The 26,906-nt window shown below is 40.7% G+C and overlaps 1 protein-coding gene and 1 long non-coding RNA gene across 4 annotated transcripts; one reads left to right on the forward strand and one right to left on the reverse strand.

Moving 5' to 3' along the window:
* Positions 1–1,323: 1,323 nt before the first annotated feature.
* LOC100827654 (achilleol B synthase) lies at positions 1,324–25,722 on the forward strand. Its single transcript, XM_003563817.4, has 18 exons — positions 1,324–1,620; positions 10,927–11,112; positions 11,663–11,752; positions 11,856–12,044; positions 12,692–12,776; positions 13,672–13,838; positions 15,897–16,085; positions 17,750–17,863; positions 18,394–18,516; positions 18,606–18,725; positions 19,074–19,172; positions 19,378–19,434; positions 23,188–23,234; positions 23,330–23,473; positions 23,558–23,735; positions 24,553–24,627; positions 24,845–24,928; positions 25,297–25,722. The coding sequence occupies exons 1-18, from the start codon at positions 1,423–1,425 to the stop codon at positions 25,411–25,413; spliced, it is 2,262 nt and encodes a 753-aa protein (XP_003563865.1). The 5' UTR covers positions 1,324–1,422; the 3' UTR covers positions 25,414–25,722.
* Positions 3,501–6,105, reverse strand: LOC104581565. 3 transcript variants are annotated; one of them, XR_729579.3, is made up of 6 exons: positions 5,638–6,105; positions 5,388–5,531; positions 5,243–5,312; positions 4,535–4,678; positions 4,403–4,458; positions 3,501–3,903 (listed from the first exon to the last, which is right to left on the reverse strand). It is a non-coding gene; the product is annotated as an uncharacterized LOC104581565 (long non-coding RNA). The 3 variants fall into 3 exon arrangements; XR_729578.3 differs by having other exon boundaries at positions 5,251–5,312; positions 5,638–6,098; XR_729580.3 differs by having other exon boundaries at positions 5,251–5,312; positions 5,651–6,097.
* Positions 25,723–26,906: the final 1,184 nt, after the last annotated feature.

Genomic DNA, 26,906 nt, shown 5'->3' on the forward strand with positions numbered 1-26,906 from the left:
AAGGTTATTTTTTTGTCGTTTTTCTGGCCACCTCAAGGTGAGACCGGGCAGCCATCTAAGATCGTCCAACGAGTCTGCATTACAGATGAGGGCTATTGGAAGGTTTTGGCTACCAAATGGAAAATTTCACCCAGGGGCACTGGCATTTGAGGTTACTGTGGTTAGCAAAACGCATCGCTCAGTTATAACCCAAAAATTCTTGAATGAATTTTGAATTCAAACCTTTCTCGCAGAAATAGTACAGTATCATTTTGATCTGTAGGTACAAATACCTTTCTAACACTTGTGTGGCACTCAGTCCTAGGTCGTAAGGCCGGTTGGTAGTACCGTGGGGGTTGATAGACACGCTAACCAAAATTACCGCCTCTTAACCGAAACCTGAGGCTATGGTACGTGTTAGGAGTGACATTTTGGCAAACTTTTGCCGTCGCCATCGCAAATAGGCCTTGCCAGGGCTACGCGAACAATTTGGCTGAGCTAGCTAAGAATGGGGAAAAAAAAAGCAAAGGAGTGCAAGGTTCCGAAGGCAGATAAATTTGATGAGGTGGTAATGACACTGCAAACCCAGAATTTCAAATTTAACGACGGAAGAAATATGGTACAGTAGAAGATTCTTGCTGCACTAGTTGTAATTGTAAGGACACAAATGCGAGAAAGAAACATCATGTACTGAACGTGGGTATAAGTCCAAATCATCATTTACCAATGGGAGGACCATTTATGTCATGTACAGACCATCATTTGGACTTGTAGTTGTAAGGACATAAATGCGAGAAAGAAACATCATGTACTGAAATGATGACATAAATGGTGTGTACCATGATTTGTGTACAAGTCCAAATCATCATTTACCAATGGGAGTACCATTTATGTCATGTACTGAAGGTGTGTACTCCCTGAGCGGTAAGGAGATGATCTGTACGAGATTCCTGAGATGGCTTGTCATGTCATTGGACCGCAATAATGGGAGTGAATTGATCTCCTTACCGCTCAGGGAGGGAGACACGCTATTATCAACGCGGTGATTTCTCTTCTTCTTTTTGCTCGAAGACGCTACACAATGTCACAGCGTACAGCTGATGAGGTACATTTGAACAACCACGTACTGTGTGTACAGTGTACACCACCTCCTATTCAAGTTCCCAGGAAGGAGGATGGAGAAAAAGTGCTGTAGCCCACATGAACAAGATGCTTGCCCAATAAATTCCTTGAGTTATGAGAGGTCCTGCTGGCCGGCCATCACCTCTCACTCAATTCAGTTGGTTGGCGAGCAGAGGCACAGCAATAATGCGCCCCGTTTGCCCATATATATAAAGCCGGCCCGATCAGTTGCATGGCTTCAAGCTCGCTGCTGGGTTCTCCACCAAGCTGTACTGTACTACTCTCGTTCATATATATCGTGGCCCGGATCGGAGGAGATCGATGTGGAGGCTGAAGGTCTCTGAGGGCGGCGGCCCATGGCTGCGGTCAGTGAACAACTTCCTGGGCAGGGCCGTGTGGGAGTTCGAACCCGACCTCGGCACACCGGAAGAGCGCGCCGAGGTGGAAAGGGTACGCCGGGAGTTCACGGAGCACCGCTTCCAGAAGAAAGAGTCACAAGATCTCCTCATGCGCATGCAGGTATATATACCTGTGCACGTCTCGTCTTGAGCATATTTCAGATTTTTCATTCAGTAACGTAGTACTCCCTCCGTTCCAAAATAAGTGACGTGGATTTCTACGGAGGATCTCTCTGCACATGGGATCGTACTGGAACTCTATGTTTCATGGAAACTTTATACTAGATCCCCAAACTTGCACAAAGTTTGCCACCCTATCGATCTATGATTTCTCGGATGAGTTGTTTTTCTTTTGACAAACTGGAGTACGTGTTTGGAGTTTTGGACAAGGTTTAAAAGACGATCCATCATCAAACCAGTTGATGCTCTAAGAAGTTAACGATATGGCGCGCATGGATATCCACTTTTTTTTGTGTTGAAAAAAGGATACCCACATGCTTATGAGTTACGGGATCTGGAAAACAATACTACAAGCTAGCTAGGAGCAAAAGGACACAAACGTAACATATTTTTTGAGAGGACACATACGTAACAATAAACAGGACACATCATGATACAAATGGATGATAGAAGCTGAAGAGTGAACCTGGAAACGTACGTTGTTAAAATATATATATATATACTGGCATTCAGGTATGCGCATCACTTCATTTTCGCATGGATCTATACGTACAGAACGCATAAGTACTGTATTTGCATGAACGCGTTTAATAATTTATTTACCCAACTTTTGCCTCCTCGGAAAGGAAGAAAACCGCATCTGTGGTGTGCAAATATGATCGTCAACTTCATGATGTAAGATGTTTTTTCGCAAAACAAATCGACATCATCTAATCTGGACCAACAATTATTGGACACACAAGGCAGTACGTAGTACTAGGCAGGACGTACATTACGGCAACTAGATATCGTTCACATCAATAACACTTTAATCATCCTGATTAATTGGATGTAAAATCGTACCAAAGCTCCCTAGCTATCACTCATTCTACCTGATTATCAGTCACATCAAAGATTTTTGGTTTTATATGGTTCCGTCTGGTGCCGTCATCAGACATTCACTTTAGCACTTTGTCTATTGCGGCAGTGAGGAAAGTTGTTTCACATAACTATCAGTTTTGTTATTTTGTGCAAAACCACCAACATTCTAAAGTTTGTTCAAATTGGAATAAACGATAAACGATGATTGATGCCACTTTTGACTGGTGGGACCCGCTTTGTCATGAAAAGATGAAAAAAGGACAACACCCACATACTGTTTTTTTTAGAGGAACACCCACGTTCTGCTCGTCCGACTCCTGGGTCCGCATCACGGCCCCAGATCCGAGGAGGAAGGTTGTGCCGCCGGACGCCGGGCGGCGCTTACTGCAATATATGCAAGCGAAGCCGATCTGGCGACCAGCCTACCAGGCTGCTAGGAGTCGTCAGAAGTCGAACCGGGAGAAAGGTCCGACCGTCCGAGACCGATCAGCAGCTAGGCCTGGTAACGGGGACAAACCCGAACCAGACCCAGATCGATCCATGCGGCAGCCAGCTCGCTCCCCATACCAATCCATCCCACTAATCAGGGAGCCCCCGAACCTCACCAGACCGCACGAAGTTTGCGGGTTGGAATCCACGTCTCAGACCATGGGGACCATGGGGGCCAACGCTAGGAGAGGCGCTACCAGCAGATGTTTCCACAGCCTGCCTGTGCTGCTATATTCAGATACACTGATACATTCACGTACAGTTGAAGTGATACACGTCCAAACCAGCAAGCATCATGTGATTTTTAGCTAGCACTGAAGTGATATTGGGTCCTATCCAATATGGAATTAAAACAGCAAATCTTGGACAAAATTAACAACTATTGAACCATTGTACAAGCATCATGTGATCTTTAGGTTGTACAACATATCCAATCAGAAACGGGTAGCAACCCAAAGACCTGTAAAAAACAATTACAGTAACAAAATTCATGGCATCATTAGATATACATCGATGTCAGGCTCTCATGTAATAATATGATTAATTCATATCAGTGTCCCCAGATACATTAACCGAGGATGATAATCGGTCTAGAGGTCCCAAAAAACAGAAATAAAACACATCTAAAAGAAAACGACGCTGAGATGGTGCACATAATAGATTTACAGTTCATCAAGATAATCATGCTCTTCTCATCAAGCAACACAAGCTCTAGCGACACTAGTAACCATAAAAAGGGCTGAACTCCATGGCAATGAAAATGGTTGCGGGTAGAGGCCTTCGCTTCATATCGCAGTTCATGAATATTATCAGCATCACTCCATGTCAAAGTTCAGGTGCCCAGCAGCAGACAGCAGCAGAAATGCACAATCATCTGAATATTATCAGCAGAAATCGATACCATCTTCAAGAAATAAACAGACGGATAACCAATACAGGTTTAAGAGTTGCTCTTTAGGAGCCAAAATATGGAAAATCTTTTGATTTTGTGCCACGGGAGTACAAGCATAAGACAGCTGAAAACTGATTAATTAGCTACCACACCTAAAGAGCAGCAGCAACATCCAATAGCAGCTAAATAATGATGAAAGACTATGCAAGCTGGTTCAAAGGATAAAACAAGTCCCTGTAGAAGTGATTTGTCAGCTATGAACAAGCCCCTTTATTTAAGGTTCAGCAAGAGAACTTGAATAAAGATTCGAAAATGAAACTCTACACTTCAATCTAAATTTTGTACTCTCACAAATCATAAGAATTATTAGAACTGGAGGTAGTAATAACTACAATTCAATGCAAAGCAACAGCAGCAACATCAACTATTGAGTAGCGGCAACTATGGCTTCAAAAAAAAATCGACAAGCAAGATGGCATACCTGTAGGCATTGATGGAGATCAAAGATCTAGGAGACAATCACCATTGGGTCTTTACCTACAAATGAAAATGCATATCAGATAATATAAATAGTTGACATATTACATAACTTGTTAAAATAATACAGTTATACCTTCGTTCTCCGGAAGTTCAGTCAACCAATCTTTACTACAAACCAGTGCCTCGACCATTTCTGGCTTCATTGAGCTTCGATAATCCCCCAGAATTCTGCCATCACAGCTGAATGCCGATTCTGAAGATACTGTGCTCAGTGAACCTGCAAGGCATGATTATAGCAACCTCCAGGATCTAACCAGGTTATATATGTGGCACTAATTAAGGAACATCATTTTCTGCTTCCTATGGAACATTCAAAATTGAAACTCTACACTTCAATCTAAATTTTGTACTCTCACAAATCATAAGAATTATTAGAAATGGAGGTAGTAATAACTACAGTTCAATGCAAAGCAACAACAGCAACATCAACTATTGAGGAGCAGCAACTATGACTTCCATAAAAAATGGACAAGGTGGTTATTTCTAGACAAGGGATATATCACAACATTAATGTGAAAAGCAAGCAAATCAAGCAATGTATGACAAGGGATATATTACAGACAAGGGATATATTTCAGTCACTACTTCACTAGAAATGCTCTTTCTTTCCTGAAACAAGAGACACATCTACACTTGTGTTGCCGCTAGCTGTAATTATCTGAATTTCTGAACGGAGGATGCTGAAAGATAGTATGCTAAAGTAACAGCAAGGAAGAGACAAATCATAGAGGGCAAGTAAGACAGTAAACTTCAGGATCTCAAGGAGAATCAGAGAGCCTACTTCCTAACCTGCTGCTCACTCGAGCTCCTCCAAGTCCTTCTCCTTCCCTTATGAATTGTGACCCCGAGTTCTACAAGAAACACACAATGAGATCAATAATCCACAAAAGTTGCAGTTAACTAAATATATTCTTTAAAAAAGATACCTGTACTACGTCTCGTAGGATCTGCAGAAGCTTATTGGCGAGCCAGGCGTCAAAATCCTCCAAAGCAGGCAGCGCGTCGACGGAGAGGAGGCAGAGGACGTCGGCGGGCGTGGGCCAGCCGGTGACACGGTGTACTGCCTGCAGCTGGTGCCGCAGTAGACAAAGAAAAAAAACAGTTCTTAATCAACCCCCAAGAAAGAACAAAACAAATCAAAGATCGAAAATAAGGAAGAAGAATTTAGATTGTTACGGGGGCTTCGTACGTAGGGGAAGGAGCTCTGGACCGCGAGATGGATCTACATCACTACATGGAAGGGAGGCAGGGAGCGCGAGCAGGGCGGCGGGTGGATGAGCAGCTCGGTGGGGATCTTGGACCGGGACGAGATGAACTCCAGGAAGAGCGCCGCGCTGCCGGATCTTCGTGGGAGAGGCGGCGAGGGCTTCGGCCTGAGAGTGGAGGAGGGTGGTGGGCGTGGTAGCCGGAGGGAGCGAGATGGCGGTGGCGGCGGCCGAGTGCCCGAGTCGCAGCGCTCGTCGCTTGTGAGGCGTCCCATAGCAGCCACGTCAGCCTGATGGGACGCACCCTCCAGTACATCGTTTTTTATCTGGCCAAAGAATTAATATCTTTCGGGCATCTTCTACGCATCTCTCTTCTTCCCCAGCCTCTTCCGGGCGTTCTCTCTCTCCCCTAGTTCCCTTTCCTCTCCCTCACATCTCAAGCCAACTTTTTTTCTAGATCTCGCATCCATGGTTGACCATGAAGCTCGGCAAAGGCAAAAATGGATTCGCATCGATGCTGGGAGTACAGGGAAGGTAGTAATTTGAAGATGATATCCTGTGAAGCACGAATTTTGTAAGAGAAAGAACTCAGGTATCCTGTGAAGCCCGAAATTTTTGAGCTACTAATTGGACAGAGGATGGTCGGGATGGGTGCAGCAAAGAGAGGGGACGCGGAGGAGGTCGGTGGCGAACTGTGGTTGGGTGGGCTGTGACCAGTGGCGGGAGGGTGACAGAGACAGATCGGGGAAGGAGCTGCGAGAAGGGCGGCGGAGATAGATCGGGGAAGGAGCTTCCGAGCTCTGGCGTCCGGAGGGCAATGGAGGACAGAGAGGAGCGGCCAGCTCTGGCGAGAAGGGCGGCGATGCACGAGCTCTACCGTTCTGCATCAGGGAAGAAACGGGGAGAGAAAAATCGCTCTGGACTTGGTCGCACGGGATCGATTACAATTAATAAGTGTGTGGGGGTATGAGCCATGGGTGCTCGTTTACGGAACCAGAATAATAAGGTGATGTAAGCAGGCTCTAAGAATTTAAATATTTTTATTATTTTTTAGTTGGAGAAAGATAAAAAGAGAGAGAAAAGAAGTGGCCTACTATCTAATAGCCAGCTGCAGCACGAGCTCTTAGGCACTCTATCAGACTATAATGTGGGACTCCTCATAACAAAGTAATACATTCTTGTAGCCACCTATCTAATTCCTTAGTGGAGAAAAGATAAAAGGAGAGAGAAAATAAATGGCGTACTATCTAACAGCCAGCTGCAGCACGTGCTTCTAGGTACTATATGAGACTACAATGTGAGATTCCTTATAACAAAATAATACATTCTTGTAACCACCTTATTATACATGCTAGCTATATGTTAGCTAAAGATGACATGGCAAAAGCTTATAGTCAGCAGCAGGCTAAACTATTAATCTTGCTCTAAGAACCAATTTCTTCGTTTTTGCAATAATTAGGATGCCATCTCAGCTATTTTTCCATGTTCCCGAGCCATGGAACGAGCGCTGGGAGTGCTCACACATTGGAGCACTGACCGTTCGGACGGAACATAAATAATTGCAAGGAAATCTGCACTACCTTACCGTCTTTTCTGACTAAAGCATTAAAGATCTAGGCATGTATACCGGTTGATAAGACGAACGTGGATTTTTAGGTCCCGTCACCCATTGCTCCTGGAATCGCTGGACGTCCTCGTTTTCCTCCCACAGCCTGGGCTGTTTGTCAGCTTTTTTGGCCCAGTATAGAGTATGAAACAGTGAACTATACTGGGCCGGTCCATCTTTTTTTGCTGGACTCGTTTGAAATAATACATGGGTTAGAACAAGATGTGCTAGGCCTAGACATGGACCGGTACAGCTTTTTTTGGGTTGGTACAGAACCTTGTTTTGGCACTGTTGGGCCAGTTCGAAAATGGCACAGCTTTGACATTTTCAGTCCTGGACCGTTTTGAGTAGAGAGGTGTCGAGGCCCGCGCAAGCATTGAGTAGGGCCGTAGGGGGGTCGCCCGTCTCAGAAAGAGCGATTTTCATTTTCTGTTCTGAGGTGGAGGAGAAAGGCCGTAGCTGCGTAGCAGCAGTAAGGTAGCTGCTCGCTTCCGGCGGCAGTCGAGGCTAGCAGCCGAAGACGAGATGTCGGGCGTCGACGAGCAGCTGGCACAGCCGCAGTGCGCTACCGCATCGGGAGGCATCCTATGAGTTTGTTCTAGCTAGATCTGTCTTCCCGTCCTCAATGCCGGTGCTTGGGAAAAACCTAGTTTTGACTGCTTAAATTTGTTTTGATTGTTCATTTGCTTTGGTAGGGACGGCGACGGTGGATGCAGCAGTGTTGTTCCTCTATCGTCCGTCGTCGATGACCTAGAGTTGACGCTCGGTGCTGCCGCGGATCCGTCGCCGACGATCCGTCGCCGTTTAGATAGCCAGAGTTGGGTACTATGATGGGTCGATCTAATAGCTTCGATCACCGTGGCAAACACGTAAGTGGTGGACATGTAGGTGTTGTCGGGCATCGCGCAATGGAAACAAGACTAACTGGCTCCAAAAAAGTTACCGTACCCAGCTCTGGCTACGAACGGGTTACCGTACGGAAAGAAGCGTACGAAGCCCTTGCGAGTACTGATGCATGCGGTGGTGCGCGGGGAGTGCTTGTTTTTTTTTCTGGCAGATGGGGTCGTCACATTTCCCGCAGGCTTTTAGATAAAAGTAGTGGTCCAAAAAAAGGAAATCAGATTTCCTCATATTTTCACGTTGCAGGAAAAAAAAGTGTAACGGTCTAGCGTGTGAAAAAGGGTTCAATTACTGAGACTAAACTGTCAACAAAAAAAGGACAAAATAAAAGGTCTATGAAGAAAGGAAACGAAAAAATTGCATTAAAAAAAAGAAAAACGGAAACAACACGTGCAACCTGTTGTTTGAGCAGCCCCGTAATTGTTTAGCAAAAATAATTTGACATGGCACATGATGTGTCTTGGGCCAGTCCCAGGTTGGCTCGTCGCCCCATCTGGGCCTAATCAGCAGGGGATCGTTTATTCGGAATGGTACAGCTCTTGTTCTGGGCCAAAAACGAATGAGCTAGACCATTTAATTTTTTAAATGTTGATAATAACTTGGGCCAATTTACACAGAAGATGTGCTGGCCCGTGAAAATGTGACGTCAACTTGGGCCACCAGCTGCTCTATTCCGAATAAACAAACCGTCGGGCGGGCCCAGACGTCCGGAAATACCGGAGATACGAGAAAGAAAGTGCCCGTGTACTAAGGGCATCTCCAATAGGAGGTACTAAGAAGGTACTAGTCCTACGTAGCGGAGAGATGAAGAGAAAAGTTTAGTACTAGTTACTTGCAGAAGTAACAGCTTGTTCACAGGTACCAAAAATGAAAAGAGAATGACATGTGGGTTCATTAGAAAAAAAGAAGAGAATAAACAAAAGAAAGATGAGAGAGATGAAAATTAGTAACGGCTTGCCATTGAAGATGCCCTAATAGGGTTAGGACCAAGAGAAGTGTCGGATGGGATTTTGGGCGGTCCAGATTCTGAGAGCAATGGGTGATGGGACCCAAAATGAATTTTCGTTGATAAGACAACCTTTTATTAGCCTTTTATTCTGAAATCATGTTGCGCAATGGGCTAGCTAAAATTCTGAAGTAAATACATTTAACTAAGAAATTAGTGTGTGACTAGGAGATGACAACTCATAAACGTATTTCCTTTGTCCGGAAACAAGTGAAAGGAATTTATTTAAATTCGCATGTATTAATACACTATGGATCTAGACAAAACCGAGTCACTTATTTTTAGAAGGAGTGAGTATTTCTCTTTAGCAAATTATCCTGCTTGCTTTTCTTTAAAAAAATGATGACATCATCGTACACTACGTATATGTATATATTCATAAGAAATTCAAATTTTGTTATAACTTTTTATGTAGAAAAAAGTATTTTAAGCACCCCGTGGACATCATGCCACTAGTGAAAATCCGGATTGAAGAACCCACGAAGAGCGACTCCACCTGACGGGTCCACCTTCCAAATGGAACCTCCACACCACAGCCTGTCGCAGGATTTTTGCTCTGAGCTCCATAGAACTCTTTGTCCAAAAAAAAAGCAATTTCAAAATGTATATGTATAACTTTTACAGATATCTGTTTTTTTTTCGGATGTACATACGAAAGTATACAATATAGTATACTATATATGTGTAAAATTTCATAAAGAAATAATGTGTTATTTGTGCTACACAAACATACAAACACATGGATCTACAGTTAATGAATACTCCTCTGATCCTAAATTCTTGTCTCAAATTTGCCCAAATATGAATGTATCTACTCTTAAAAGGTGTCTAGATACATGTAATATTTCGACAACAATTTAGGATCGGAGTGAGTAGTACATTTGGTGTGGATCCACACAATTTTCTTTTTTGTGCAACCTACAAAGAAAAGTATATCAATGAAATTTTACAGGTATATAGTAATACATTCATCTGTACGTATCGATGTTTTTGAAAAAAAATTGATGCTCCTAAATATGGTTTTCAAATTTTTAGGCTCCATAGAGCTCGAGCTCTAAGAGAAATCTCAACTGAAGTTGTTACTTCATTAATTCCTCTTCATGCTGTTTGGGGTCCTTCATAATCCAGGGATGCCATCTTTACCATAAAAATAGCAATTGTTTAGTTGTTCTTAGTCGACAGTATAATATATGCGCTCATTGTGGTTAAGCGACGCCTCAAAAGCTCGTTGCTGTAACCTTTCGAGTGAACAGTATTTTTCTTTTTTTGCAGAGAAAAAGAGAACCACATTAATCTCGGTACACCGGATAAAATCAGTTTTTATCTCCTCAGCAATTTTTTGAGTGAACACTCTAAAATCACTGCATGATCCAAACATAGTTCAAGTACCGAACAAATTAATGAAACAGTGAAAGATTTGTGAGTTTTTATAAATAGTTTCCCCAAGTCTTCAACAAGTAATAGCGATCGGCCTAGATGTTCCTTTTCTATAGGCAACTAGAACTAGGAAGGGACAACTAGAGGAACTAGAGTTCTTACTTAGAGTCTAGTTCAATGCTCTGTAGATATGTTTTTGAATTTGTTAGTTCTAAAGTTTGTTATGTACATGCAAATTTGTGGTTTAAATAATTATAGTACAGCATTTTCTGTAAAAAATACATTGGACCTTCGTTTGAACTCGTATGTTGTATTTGCTAAATGCACCAATGGGTATCAGTAATGTGTCCATTATGAAAAAAAAAATGCAGTATGCAAAGCAAAAGCATCCTCAGCTCGATCTTCCAGCCATCAAGCTTCTAGATAGTGCAGAAGTCACAGAAGAGATTATACTAACATCATTGAGGCGAGCCCTTAGTCAACACTCTTCTCTGCAAGCACACGATGGGCATTGGGCTTGCGACTACAGTGGGATTTTGTTCATTATGCCTATCTTGGTATGTATTTCATTCTTATGTATGGTATTATACTTGAATTTATTTCCTGAAATAGATTTCATAGTGAGATTGTGATTATTATTGCTAGGATAAAAATGCAAGCTTTTGTTGTTGGATGATGATTCTGACTGTTTGTGAGATACTATATTGAGTAATCAATTGATGTTTTACTGGAGTCTTTCAAAAATCTTTGATGTGTACTTCCCTATAAACGGTGCTCCAAGACAGAAATAGATATTTAGTAGAAGGTGATGTACTTTGATCATTACTTTCATAGTGTTCAAGATTTTGGTTAAGTAGTAAGCAAAATCTAATTATAGTCCAGCCTACTGTCCATGCACAAGGTGCAGCAGTGTTTTGCTTTATGCCAGATGATTTCGTAGAAGAAAAGGATAGTCCTGTGGCATGGTTCTTTATCAGCTTGAGTTAATAATGTCAAATGGTGGGCAGTTCACTTTAATATACCCGGTTATCAATATTTTTTACGTAATTATCAGGAGTTCTGGCCTTATAATACTTGAACATTATGGGGATAATTCATTTCTCGCAGGTATTTGCTCTACATGTGACTGGATCCCTCAATGCTGTCCTATCAATAGAACATCGCCGTGAGATTTGTCGCTACATTTACAACCATCAGGCATGTCAACGTAAATTTCAGTTATTTGCATACCAAATGTGCATTAGTATTTTGTGTTTTTATAGAAAATTTGATAATACTGTATCCAATGTGATCCACGTAGAATGAAGATGGTGGTTGGGGAACGCAAGTGTTGGGGCCGAGCACCATGTTTGGATCATGCTTGAACTATGTTACCTTAAGGCTTCTTGGCGAGTTAGACAATACAGATGCCTTGACAAAGGGGCGTGCTTGGATTCTATCGCGTGGGAGTGCCTCTGCAATACCACAATGGGGAAAGATATGGCTCTCGGTATGCCACCGAACACTGAATCACAAGCAAAATAGTATGTGGAATTTATGTATGCTTGCGTGTGTGGAAATAAATGGGGCTCCTTGAAGCCTGGGTTCATTGATCAGAAATTGTGAACTTAATTCCTTAACTATCATACGAAATTTTCTTTTGAAACCACTTACATGTTAACTTTAACATTTCCATAAATATCTTTAACAATTTTAAAGTAAAAAAATTGCCCTCCGTGCTAGATTGTTCACCAATCAGAAAACAGACCGAGTAATTCATTATTCTTTTTTCATATCGGATAGTATTTTTCTAAGCTAATATTTTCCCTCCAAGTTAAAATGTTTTTGCATTGGAGCTTCATTTCCTATGTTTATTACTTGAATAGATTTTAGAGTATTATTCGTGTTCCCTTTGATGATTTGCCCCATCTAGTCTCACTTGCAAGTGGCCCCATCCCCCACATGTCAGCAGAATAAGGTGAGGAAAATCGTGAGGAAAATCATCAAAGTACAGACTAAAGTGGGGCATATGATCAAACCCGCTATTTGTTTGGTTCAAGGCCAAGAATTACCAAATGTTACGGTTGTTTTTGCTAAACTATTATTGAATCCTTACTATGGAGGGGTTGATAAAGCTATTCATGTTTTCAAATGAAGGTGATCGGTTTGTATGAATGGTCCGGAAATAATGCAATCGTTCCTGAATTATGGCTTGTCCCACATTTTCTTCCAATCCATCCAGGTATATGCTTCTTATGTGAGGGTCCATGTTATTTGAATCCTCAACATATTTAATTCCCCTAATGACTAAAAAGTAAAATGATTTTTCAGGCAGTCTTTGTTGTTTCCGATTGTACCATAAATTAATTCAAAAATATGAAACAGTCTTCCTTGATTCTCTTCCTACCAATCTAATATTTAATGGGCATATTTATTGACAACATGCATGACCATATTTAAATGTTCATGTCTTTATGTATTGTCTACTAACTACTTCCATTTTACTGAATTTTACGGAGCTATGGGTGATAGTCAAAAGTATCAGAAGAAATTTGCAACCTAGCTTTGCATAGTTCCCTTTGTGGTTTAGGTTTTGCTTTCCTTTTTTTGTAATTGCACCACATTTGGTGTTCTGCTTTGAGGCTTATCAACTTTCTGCTTCTTAATATACAAAAGGTCACGCATTTAGATGTGTTCGAGAAATATAATGATTGTTAATTATGACACATTGGATGTCCTTTTTGACTTTGCATAGTACAGAACTTCACCATTACTTTTTGAATAAGATATCAGTAAAATATTATTAAAGAACTTACTGAGAAACATTTTTACTGACAAATTAATGGTACCATTTACATCTAACCAACCTAAGTTCCTCCGAATTAATTCGTGGTTAAAGGTAAAAAAGTCTTAAGTGGCTAAGCTGTTTGAATAAGTTCCTTTTTGACAGTTGAATTTCAAATAGGACACTTATTGAAATGGATGGAGTATAGTTTGTTTTAATAATGAGTTGTATATCTTAAGTGGCTAGAAGTTAATAATTCCAAAAGCATTCAAGAAGCAACATCTTCAAGTATGCATTAGATTATTTCTTTTTTGATCCTTTTTCTTATTTAAGTGCACTTTCTCTTTCACAGGACGATTTTGGTGCTTTTGCCGGATGGTTTATATGCCAATGTCTTATCTTTATGGTAAGAAGTTTGTTGGCCCAATTACACCAACAATATTTGCAATAAGGGAGGAGATCTATAATGTACCATACCATGAGATTGATTGGAATAAAGCACGTGATACATGTGCAAAGGTTCGTTTTACTAATATTTTGCTAGCTTGAAACCCTTATTTAGAACCAAATATGGTTGAAGTATGTTATTTGTTGAAAAAGTATGGCACTCCAAGGTGCAAACCACCTTTTATTTTGTATGGAGTACTTATAGTAGGATTTATATATGTATGTATATTAAATATATAGCTTTTATATGGCATATATAATATGGTTTTGATATGTGTACCCTCATAGTTTAGAAAGTTAGGATGCCACTAAACATCTCAAATGGATTTCAGTTCTGCTTTGCAAATTGTAATTTTAGTTAATAATCTTATTGTTGTTACCTGCCATGTTCTTGTGAATAAGCGTGAGGCGTGACACAACTTGTTAAACGGTTGATTACACTTTAGATATGGTGATTGATGTATATAAGATGGGTAATAGTTAAATTTATTTAATAAGTACAAATCCTGAAAACCCCTTTTGCCCCGCGAGCTCCAGTCAGCCCTTAAAAATTGAATATCACATTTTGAAGTTTCAAGAAATTAAGAAAAAAACTATACATGTACATATCAATGTGTAAGATGTATGTAAAACTTTATTGTGAAATATTTTTAATTGTGAGCTACATAAAAAGGACAAACACATTAATCTTATAGCCCGTTTGGATGTAAGAATTCAGCCCCGAATTCAGAATTGGAATTGAAATTACAGACCTTCAATTCTTCTGTTTGGGCGCAGGAATCTGCTGTTGGAATTCTCCTTCAATTCCAATCGTTATGTATACACTACCGAGCGGTCTAACCAAATTCCGACCCCCCCCTCGCTCGATTTTGGGCTGAATTCGTCCACTTCCCACCACCCTGCCCACGTGCGTCCACTTACCGGTTCGCTCTCTCTAAACAGAGGAACGAAACAAGTGCTGAAGCCTGAACCTACCGCGAAAAGGCCCGAGAAAAGGCCGGAGGCCTCCGTCACCGTCACTGGAGCTCTCCCAGCGCCGCCGGCCCGCCGCCGACGCGACGAGCTTGCCCGGCGCACGGTCGCCACCTTGTTCTTCCTGGATCCGGCGAGATCCGGCGCCGCGCCTCCGGCCCGCCTGCTGCTACCCCATCCCCTCCTGCAGCAGCCCCGTTCTTCACCGTATCTGGCGAGATCCACCGCCGGAGGCCCGCCCGCTGCTACCTCTTTGGCGATGCGCCGTTCTTGCCTGGATCCGGCGTGCTTCTCTTCATTTTCCCCAAAATCCCGACTTATTTCGTGCTCTGTAGCCTCCTAGCCACATTTGCCGTCGCTGCAGCACCGGCCTCGCCGCCGGCGAGCGGTTCCCGGCCGCTGAAGCCCTGGCCGAACTTCCCATGGAACTCGCTTCGTTCTGCTCGTTCTCCCTGTAGGAGTCCAGTGCTTTTTGGTGCCCTGCAGCGCCTGTTCGGCAGTACACTGCCGTGTTGCTGGCCGCCGGCCATGGTTGCCGCTGGCCAAGCCTCTCCCGATGGATCCAAGCAGCACGTGCTGCTACCTTTCCTCTTTTCTTTTCTGTTTATTTTTCTTTGCACCCAGATCAAATATACAATGCTCAAACAGTTTTTTACTTTACCATTCCATTGTTTGTGCATCCAAACATGAATTGGAATTGGATGTACTTTCCAATTCCAACTACCAATTACATGCACATCCAAACAGTTACAATGGTATTGTAGGCCAATTCCATTTCCACTCAGAATTGGAATTCCTACCCAATTCAATTCCACCCCTTGAATATTTACATCCAAACACAGCCTTAAATAAATGTACTGTTTCCTATCATAGATCCACAAATTTGAGTTGTTTTGCACATATCACATATTAACGTATTTCTTGATAAACATTTGCAGGTACCTAGTCTACATACATAATTACACTCGAAATAAAATTCAGTTTTTTCAAAACATGTAATTATTATTTTCAAATTTTTAAATACCAGGCTCACAGGAGCCAAACGTTTGCACTCATACAAATGCTTCCTATTTTTCTTAAACTAAACTTTTCACTTATTTACCTTTGTGTCTAGGTAGATGCTTTTAACTGCTTGATGCACTTTTTTTTTTCTTGCAGGAAGACCTTCGCTATCCACGGACATTGCTACAAAATGTTATTTGGACTTGTCTTAATAAATGTGTGGAACCCGTATTGAACTGTTGGCCAATTAATAAGTTAAGAGATGCAGCACTGAAGAACCTCATAAAACATATTCATTATGAAGATGAAGTTACTAAATACATTGGTATATGTCCAATTGTCAAGGTAACATATGCAGATGTGTGTCTTGTTTCTTGATCCATCCAACAAAACATGGGTGGTTGTTTCAACTTGTGCAACAAAATTCGACTAGTGAAAGACCTTCTGAATGACCAAACTTTACTGATTTGTAGATAATATCCATGTGTATGTCATTTCCCCATAGGATTTGTCTCTCGGTCATTTTCCCTACCTATATATTTGTAGATAATATCCATGTGTTGTGGACTACCAGGAGGGAATCTGAACAGAGAGTGGGAGTTGGCTAGCAGATTTGGTAGGCTACCCGTTGAGTTGGTTTCGGAGAGAAGTTTGTATTAGAAAGGTCTACAGAGTCATATTGTATTAGGAAAGGTCAAGAGTCAAAACATCCAGCATATGCATGTTTGTTAGTTTAATTAAGCGCTCTAAGTCTATCTAATCCCTCGCAGCAACACTATCCGGCTGTCTTTGGCATGGTAGTTATTCTGTTGTCAATCAGTTCAGAACACCATGGTAAAAGAACTCATAGCCAATACCGTTTGATTTCACACATTTTAGCGAGACACTTCTTTTCAATATAGAGGTATGAATACTGAAGCACTCACGACAATAAAGTTTTAGTGTCCAGTATGCAAATTTAGTGCAATAACAGTGCTTAGGCACGTCGGTCCTTTTCCTATTTTTCTACATCTATCGTATTAAATATGTACATACAAAAGGAACATACTGGCATATGTTTAGTACTAGTGGAAATGCCCGTGCGCTGCACGGCCCAACGCAGACGTCACAACCACTTAAAAAGATGATCCCGTGCACTAATAAACCATCATTCAAATTCTGTACCAAATTTTCACATTCTAACAAGAAAAGATCCAATACAAAAGTTCAAAACATAGAGCAAATTTGTATACATCCAAAAGTCTAGAACCCATAGAAAGAAGATGCTAATTTCCAAGCATCCAGTCGAACTATCAGTAGATGCTAATTTCCAATCACACCATGCACATGGTAGTCATTTGGTGCATGGTAGAACACTAATTTATCTATTATCCATAGCAGCTACCATCAATCAGGTTGGGAGTACATCCAAATTAGCTATCGAATTATCCGTCGATTAGTGCAAAGCACCACAACAAACGAAAACAAGAAGGACTCGCCAGATGGTTGAGCTATCGCCGGCCACCTACTGGATCTCATGCGTGGATGGCGGATGACGGCCACTTTCTGGATCACGCGTTGGGACTGCGGACAGCGGTCGTCTGGTGGATCTCGCGTGGGGTCGGTATGCTTGGAGTGGCCAGGCTGCGAACTGCAGCGAGAAAAGCAGTGATGTCCAGGCGAAGGAAGGAGCAGGAGGTCGGGGGCATATTGGCCGTAATTTTGATGACATGACGTACCGCGACGTCCGTACCATCACCACCAACTCCAATTTAATATATTGGTATAGATTATATGATAGTGTATTTTCGGAATAGGGGAACTTCAACCAGTCCCTACATCTAGAATCTGAAGTCACTGCCACTGTGGTTTATTCCCTCCTATATATGAAGTTCATTTGTTAACAACCAGATTAGTCACTTGCCATCCTAGTAAACCCCTTGCCAGTTATTGCATTATTGCGAGTTTTTCATGGTTAACCATAGAACCTAATTAATTTGAACTAACACATTGACAACACTTATTGCTAGGCACTAAATATGATTTGTTGTTGGAGCGACGATCCAAATTCAGATGCACTGAAATTGCATCTTCCAAGGATCTATGACTATCTATGGCTTGCAGAAGATGGCATGAAAGCACAGGTCATGTCTTGTCCACTACACCTCCTTCACTCCATTTCTTTATGGTTGAGAATGAATTCTATCCTACCATATCTGGCCACTACTCGTGTTTCACTCCATTTTCTTATGGTTGAAAATGGCTAAGGAGCACATTATCTGTAAACCTTGCATTTTTATCATAGATCCTGCAATTGCTTGCAGGTTATCTATTTCTACATTTTGTGTTTCCTAACAATTTGTTTACCATTGAACCAAATTATGAGGAAAATTATCGCATGCTATCAACCTTGGAATTAGTCATGAATGTAGCTTAACTTCCTTTTCATAGTTTCATATTACTAGTAACTGTTAACAACAGTACCATAAGATCCACGAAGAGGGAGCCGCATACTACTATGAATTGACAACATTTTGTAGTAAACATTTGTGGTTTTGTCTTTGATGATTGAGCTTCGTCACATAATGCGCCATGCATTCTGTATCCGGGTGTTCCATGACGAAACATGTGTTTTACATAAGCTATTTTTGTCCTACATTAATCTTTACAACAGGTATACGATGGCTGTCAAAGCTGGGAGATATCTTTTATTGTTCAAGCCTACTGCTCGACAGACCTTGTTGCTGAGTTAGGGCCAACACTTCGGAAAGCTCATGAGTTCATTAAAAGTTCACAGGTCAGCTTCAGTGTGCTCTAACTTGTAACCTTATAGGTGGTAATAAATAAAAAACTTTGCATCATAAATTTTGACATGAATTTTTAAAGGTTCTTGAGAACCATCCTGACAGCGAAGCATATTACCGTCATAGATCCAAAGGTTCATGGACACTTTCAACAGCAGATAACGGGTGGTCTGTATCAGATTGTACTGCAGAAGCAGTTAAGGTCAAGACATGTTACTTTTGATATTATTCCTTACTTTTCTGGTTAAAAAACTGATATATTAAACTAATAATCTTTAATATGTGGTGCAAAAAATTAATATGATTTTATTGATTCTAATCTGAACATTGATTTAATCAACTCAAATTGGTGCATATGCAGATTTTTCTTTTTTTGTATCATACATATATTACTGTCCTGTTACACCGAAATTTGCAAGTGCACTTGTGTTATTCTGTCACAGAATTACCTGATTATGTTGAACTTGTCCAAATGCCCAAACTTTTATGATGCTTGAATATGTTACCAATTCCATGATGTGGTTTTTCTTAATAGTTCTTACTTCTTTAGGCATTGTTGATGTTGTCGAAGATCTCTCCTAATCTTGTGGGGGGTCCCATAGAAGGAGAACGGTTGCATGATGCAGTGGATTGCTTGCTTTCTTTTATGGTACGATTATAACTTCAATCATTTGCCATGTCCTTATATTTACTTCCTGGATTATAAGTTTATAACATATTACACTCTGGTCATGTGCTTTAAATACACAATAGATTGTTGTACTTCTTTTGTAAAGTTTATACGTGATTTATGTATTCTTTTCAAAAATCAACCTTGTACTCTGGATAATGATTATTGATTTTTTTCATTGAAGAACAAAGATGGCACCTTTTCAACATATGAGTGTAAGAGAACTACATCATTATTAGAGGTGAGTATTTAAAAAAATTACTTGAAATATCATGTAGAGACATTACTTTTTTGTTTGAGGTAATAACACCCGCAATACATAAACTTGAAACGTGCGAGCAATTTCATACAATAACTTGAAAAATGGGGCCAAGTGGTCCAAAACTTGTATTGCGTATTTACTTTTGGTCAGATGCGCTCCGGAGCAGCCATGTGTCTTGCCAGCGTGGCAAAACAGCGCGCCGAGGGCTTGGTATTTTTTTACAAAAAAACCCTCATTTCCCTATGCTCTTGCGAGCCCCCGCAACCTCATTCTTGTTCTTCTCCCTCGAAATCCCATGAGGTTTAACCCTAAATCGACGAATCCCCGACGCGGCGAGGTATAGGGCGGCGAGGGAGAGGACGGCTGGCAGCGAGGGCCATGGCAACGACGAGGGAGGAGGGCGTGTCATTGTCAACATTGGTGAGCCTGAGTCGAGCAGACGAGCTGCTCACAAGCACGAGGGCATTGGTCTCGTCCGCAGAACGGTCACCGGCGAGGAGTGGGCAACGGTGACCGGAGAAGTTTACTGGGCGCCACCGCGGTCGGCTGTGAAGGTTTTCACAAGAGCGTAGGGGAAACAAGGTTTTTTTTTAAAATATCAAGCCCTCGACGCGTCTGACCAAAAGTGAATCCGCAATACATGTTTTGGAGCACCTGGCCCCATTTTTCAAGTTTTTGTATGAAACTGCTCGCGCGCTTCAAGTTTATGTACTGCGGGTGTTATTACCTCTTTTTGTTTGTATTTGAAAGATCGTTATGGACGACTAGAGGGGGGGGGGGTGAATAGGCGACTAACAAATTTTAACTTTTGTTTCTTTCATTTTCTTTAATCCTAGGCCTTACTAAATTCTCTAAAGTGAATGCAACCCTAGTATGAAGTGCAATAGCCGAAACACTAGCCGAAGCAAAGGATAGACAATTAAGTAAAACAAGTAAGTAAGGGGCAAGAATGATGCCACACGGGAGACAAAGATTTATCCCGGAGTTCCACCTTTTGGGGAGGTGTACGTCTCCGTTCGGAGGAGTGCTCTACCAAAAATGTAGAGACGCCACAAGGGCTCACTCTATTCTCCTCTCACAACACCACAAAGGCGAGGTGAGCTCCACTAATGGCTTCCTTGAAGGCGAACGCCGAACCTTTACAAACAAGGAGAAGGGCACGACTCCACAACTCAATTAGAGGCTCCTTCCCGAATCCACAAGCACCACCGCACAAGATTGGTGGCCTTGAGGAGACACCTTCCGGCTAGGGATCCCAAAATCCCAAGTATAACAAAATCCACCAAGGAAAACGAGGGGAATCAACTTTTGCTTTGGTGAAACCCTAGATTGAGCTCTTCTCTACCCTTCCTCAAAGTATTGGCTTGGGGGATGCACTAGGGAGAGAGATCTCAAGATTTGAAGCTTAGAAATGGTGAAAAACCATGGGGGGATCGGGGTTAGAGCCGTTGGGGACGAAGACCCCCTTTTATAGGGATCCCAGATATCTGCCCGTTATGTACAGAAACTGTACTGGGCGGTACTACCGCTTGGCCGAGTACCGCATTGGTGCCGCACTAGGTCAGTAGCATTTTGGCACTGGTCCGGTACACTGGGGCGGTACTACCGGCTTGGGCAGAGCGGCACTCCCGCCCTGGAATGAAAATAGGTAGAATCCTTGGGCTCAAAGTTTGGTTTTTGCTAATCTTCACCGATGGGTTTGTAGGCTATTTGGTCGGTGCAATCTGGTAGTTTTGTGTACTTGAAGTTGATTCACCCTAGCCTTCCCAAATGGACTCCTTTATAGTACGGATTTTCATACAACTCAATAAAATAAAAGGCCGTAAATCCTTCTACGCTTCTTCATTTTTGAGGGCTACGAACCGCGCCACTTGATTCTATATAAGTTCTAAAATCACTTAGCGCACGGTTAGTCCACATGTCATGTTGTCATTAACACCAAAACTCATTAGAGATCGAAATGCCCTTTCAGTATTGACACTATAATTGTCTCTACCTAACTGTAGGCCCACTTGCTGAACTACCATAAAAGTGTCTCTACTTGAAGTGTCGCTATGAGTGTAGAGACATTAATAAAATATGTTCCTTGCTTAGGACGTTTTATAGAGACATTATATTGTCTTTACATTCCATATATAATACGTTTAAAGAGATCAATAAAATTTCTTAATTCTTTAAGATATTTTATAGAGGCACTACATGACCTTTAATAAAGACATTTTTTGAGTCTCTATACCTGAGTACATTGAAAAAAAATCATGTTGGAAGCAATCCTTTAACTCAAGACTTCAAGGGAAATAAGACGCATATCTAACCATCTGAACTTGATATGTTCTATTGGTCATAATCATAATAGAATTATTATACTTAGTTTATTACATGTATCAAACTTGCTAAGAGTATCTCTACTGAACATAAAAATGCCTGAAATAGTATCCCTAACCACAATATAAGTTCAATTCATCAAATATCTCAAAAAAAAAGTCTCATATGACTTATGTGACAATTTATTGTCTTAATTTTTTTTTGTCGACAGCATAATATCACAACTTTTGTCCCCATAATCAAGACACTTCATATAGTGTCTCTCTACGTGAAAAAAGTGTCTCCACAACAATTTTGTAGAGGCAAATAGTGAAATATCTCTAGGAAATTGTCTACATAACAACAGTGTTGCAGTGACTAAAGTTAAATGTTATCCGATAACCCTTTTGCAAAGAAAATAACATTGGAGTATACCTGGGCATGGGTGGCCCGGCCCGGCCCGGCCTGAAGCCCGACGTCCCGGGCCGGGCTCGGGCCTCACTTTCCAGTCCCAAGCCTGGCCCGAAAGCCCGAAAAAAGCCTGAAATGACTAAAACGGGTATTTTTTAAGGAAAAATAGGTATAAAAATCATTTATTTATTTCGAAAATAATTATTTTAATGCTTAAATGGCCTATTTTCAGGGGTTCGGGCGGGGCTCGGGCTTTATGAAGCCCGGCCCGGCCCGGGGTTTGCCCAGGTATACATTGGAGTAAAGCCAGGCTATTCCAGTTCGCAGATTCGAATTTGTAATTTTAATTTAACCAATTTTCAACCATAATTACAGTTTTACTATTTAAATTTTAAAATTTGCCTAAACAACGCGATCTACACATCAGACCTCAATTAGCTGGTTCTGAAAAGTATTTTCACATTTTGTGAACTGACAAATAGCGTACAATCATCCCTCCTTTTAAAAAAAATAAGTACAATCATAATTTATAGATGACAAAAACAAGACCTAATGTGGAGGCTGTCCAACTAATCATTATGCATGCATGTTTGTTTCTTTTCTTGTTTAGTTACATTTTTGTGGGGGGGTTTCTGTTCTTATTTTGCTCTTTGACAAAGTTTTTTCTTTTGTTTTGTACTTTGCGTCTTCTGGTATTTTATTCTTAATGAAAAACGGAACACATTTTGATCCGTATTTGAGAAGAACAAAAATGGGTCCAGTCGATACAGCAGAGACACTGCATGATGCTGGACCCAATAGGTATGTGAACATCAAGAACATACACTATAGCAGATGCAAAACATAATCTAATAGTAAAGTTCAAACTGGGTGATAATTTTAATTTCCAGGATTCATTTTGTTTTACTTCTGATTTCTGTGCTCATGGTTTATTTATACAGAATGTACAAATGGTTTCTATTTTAACATGTGATACCTCACCGTACACTAACCTGGTTTTTACTGCTGGCAAAATAGGTTCTCAACCCTTCTGAGAGTTTCCTGAACATTGTTGTCGATTATCCGTAAGCATGAAACTTCTTGCTTGCAGATAATATCATTGACTCCCTTTCATTAATATACTATGAAATATAATTCACCACCTTCAACCAATTGATAGGTCTGTTGAATGCACATCTTCAGTGCTTCAAGCCCTGATTATGTTCAGAGAGCTTTACCCGGGGTACCGCAAAGAAGAGATAGGAAAATGTATTAAAACTTCTTCCAAGTTTATTGAGGATAACCAACGAAACGATGGATCATGGTATCTATAATCTTCATTGGTGATGTTAATTATTGGAAATCTTAGCATTTGCAATCAATAATTGCATTTTTCATTATCTAACAGGTTTGGAACATGGGGTATATGTTTCACTTATGGAGCATTCTTTGCAGTAAAAGGATTAGTTGCTTCTGGGAGAACATATGAAAATAGTTCATCCATACGCAAAGCATGCACCTTTCTGTTGTCAAAGCAGCTAAGTACAGGTGGATGGGGAGAGACTTATCTTTCTAGTGAAACTGAGGTAGTTCTTGTTCTTTTTTGTATCTAATAACAACTCTTGTTTAGGGTCTGGTAATGTAATGCTTGGCTTGTAAATTTGTTAGCTTCATATACTAGATATAGGATGCTATCCGCCTATCTCTGAGCAAGTTTTTTGATCTCCTAATCATCTTACTGGTCTCCCAGCAGACGTGGCCAGTAGTTCTATCTGGCAGGTCATTAGTACACAGACCCAAAATCCACAGAGTTCCAAATACAGATCATTCATTAGAAATTTCTTTGGAGTTGAATCTGGTAAACCAGCATCCCAGCCCTAGGCCTGTTGTAATTTTTACTGGAAGAGGTTTGTTATGCTCACGGCCAAGTTCAGAGCAACGCGGCTTTATAGAGTGCTAGGGTCCTGCACCCTTATAAGTTGTACTCATTTTGCTCCATCTCATAACTGTATTTGTCCATATCATCTAGCTAGTCCTGACTGTTAATTTCCTGTCTGTAGCCAAACTTTTGTGTCCAGCTTTTTTGCTCTAATGGGCCAGATTCTGGCAAATGCAATTGTAATATGTGACTGAAATACATTTGTCCTAAGTTTCTTAGTCAATGTGCTGCTCTTAGGTCTTAACTCACCAGGCTGAATATTTTATTGTAAATCCCGCGTTGTTCAAGCTACCAACTTGAGTCCTTAGATTACATAATTAGTATATTGCTTCTATACTGATTGGCCATTTAACAATAGTATAACTCAAATTTGCCAAATATTGTTCCTTCTGAACCTTATATTAATTGTAAATACTAATAAGCACAAATCCTAATGAATTTTACATCTGCTCTAATATTGTCAGGCTTATGTCGCGGCTATTGGTCCTCATGCAGTGAACACCGCTTGGGCAATGTTAGCTTTAATTTATGCTGGGCAGGTATGTTCATTTGAGTTGACTCTAGCTGCTAAATAAGGATACTCCCTCCAATCCATATTAATTGTCTCCAATTTGTCCAAATATGGATGTATTTGTGCCTAAAAAACGTCCAGATACATGTAATATTTAGACAACTAATATGGATCGGAGGGAGTAACATTTTTATGTTACTTATTATATCGACATGTTATTTCCATATCATGGTCATTTTACTAAGGTTGAACGAGATCCAACTCCACTATTTCATGCCGCAAAAGAGTTGATCAACATGCAACTAGAGACGGGAGGGTTTCCACAGCAAGTAAGTATTGAACTTCTGGGCCTACAGATGTATATTACTCCTATTTCTTGTTTCAAATTTGCCCAAAAATGGATGTATCTATTCTTAAAAAGTGCCTACATGCATGTAAGATTTCGACAAGAATTATGGAACGAAGGAAGTACACTATTAATTGTTTATACCTCCTGTGTAGGATCATTATAATGGTGTAAGATCATATATATGATCTTCAGAACAACTTTTCAGGCATTAACCCTACGATGATCCTTGCCTAGAGTTGACCCTATTGTACATTTGTACTAGTATTACTTATATTTCAATATCATGCTATGACTATTGGTACGTTTTGGAGACCATGCTTACAATCTGAACTTTCACCGTTGATGCAGGAACACGTTGGATGCTTCAACTGCTCTTTATACTTCAATTATGCAAATTATAGCTACTTATACCCCATATGGGCTCTTGGAGAGTTTCGTCGTCGACTGGTTGGGAAAAGGATCTGAAACCGATGAACGTACATGATATGTTACTAAACTGCTCCTAAGTAAACCATGCTTATTGCATAATGGACCATACACACGCTATATCTATGTAAGAAATACAGCAACAACAGCCTTGATACCAAAGTGATTTAGGTAGTTATTCACGAAATAAAAGAGGAAATTACTATGATGTTTATTGCAATGACATCTCGATTACCGTGACTTGTATGGTTTCGAGGTTTTAGTCCTGACCCTAACTCTCCACCTAGGCTCACTCACCAGATTTAATGGTAAATATGATGCGATGGAGGAGGTATATGTGACACTGAAGTGGAAAAGGGCGCTCAATCGATGTGAAATGGATCCGGAGGGACCCTTCATGTATTTCGTCTGTAGCTGGTGGATTTAAAAAACCCAGCAAATTAACATGGGTCTTTTGGCTGTCATGATTGCACCGTTTGGTGTAACGTGATCAAATTGTCTTAGGTGGCTGCTTCTAGGCCATGTCCTCCTTTCATGAAAAAAAAAAGGTGTTTGCTTCTAGGCAAAACTCATATCTGTCTTTGCTATCACTGAACTGGATGTTTTGGTTGGCAGAATGAGGTAGGAGGGAATAGAACCATAATCATAAGTACGTACTTTTAAAAATGAATAAAATGATATTGATTTTATATCACATAATTACATATTCATGGAGTAAATGTTGGTCAAAGCCTAAGTCAAACAAAACAAAATATGCCTTCTATTAAAACAGGGGAAGTAGAAATGATCTAAAACACTTGAAAAACTGATAGCAAAAATCCTTGATAAAACTAAAAGTTACGTCAAGATTCTACAAAGTCAAATTCACTAGAGCAGTCATCCGTGTCTTGATATCTCTCACCGTCTCTGGTGATAAAATTGTAGAATACCAAATCTAATAAAAATCACAATTTTGACGGCTGATGTTTTCAGCGGCTATGGTTCCTTATGCATCTTTATGATAATACCTTCCACGAACCAAGAAGATGGGTAGGAGCTATTGTTGGGCGGGCTTCCAGGCCCAATCTCATTCATTTTCTCGTTATTTATATATCCTATTCGGCCATCCTGTCCGGACCCATCTCCTTCCCCTCTCCTTCTTTTTCTCTTTCATTTTTCCACTTGGGTCTTCTCATTTCGTGTTTTACTTGAGCGGCCATTGGAAAAAAGGATTAGAGAGAAAAATAAAATCAATTTATGTTTAAGAAAATGTAGTAAAGTAAATAAATATTGTAAAACAGATCACATGAAAGGTGAAACCTCTGATCACTTAATCGAGGTGGTACTTGTGATTAGAGGTCAGGGATTTTTCATAAAATGTGTTTAAGTAATTAAAGGTTCCACCCTTTATCTGACCCCATTTGAGATCAATTGGGTAATATCAGAAGTATTCAAGTTTTCACTCTCTTTTCTACGGCTATTCAAGTTTCCACTAAATAGATCAATTGGGTGTATTTATAATCATTTTTACATATCTATAAAATGAGTAAATA

The sequence above is a fragment of the Brachypodium distachyon genome, chromosome 1 (assembly GCF_000005505.3).
Source record: "Brachypodium distachyon strain Bd21 chromosome 1, Brachypodium_distachyon_v3.0, whole genome shotgun sequence".
Taxonomy (NCBI): domain Eukaryota; kingdom Viridiplantae; phylum Streptophyta; class Magnoliopsida; order Poales; family Poaceae; genus Brachypodium; species Brachypodium distachyon.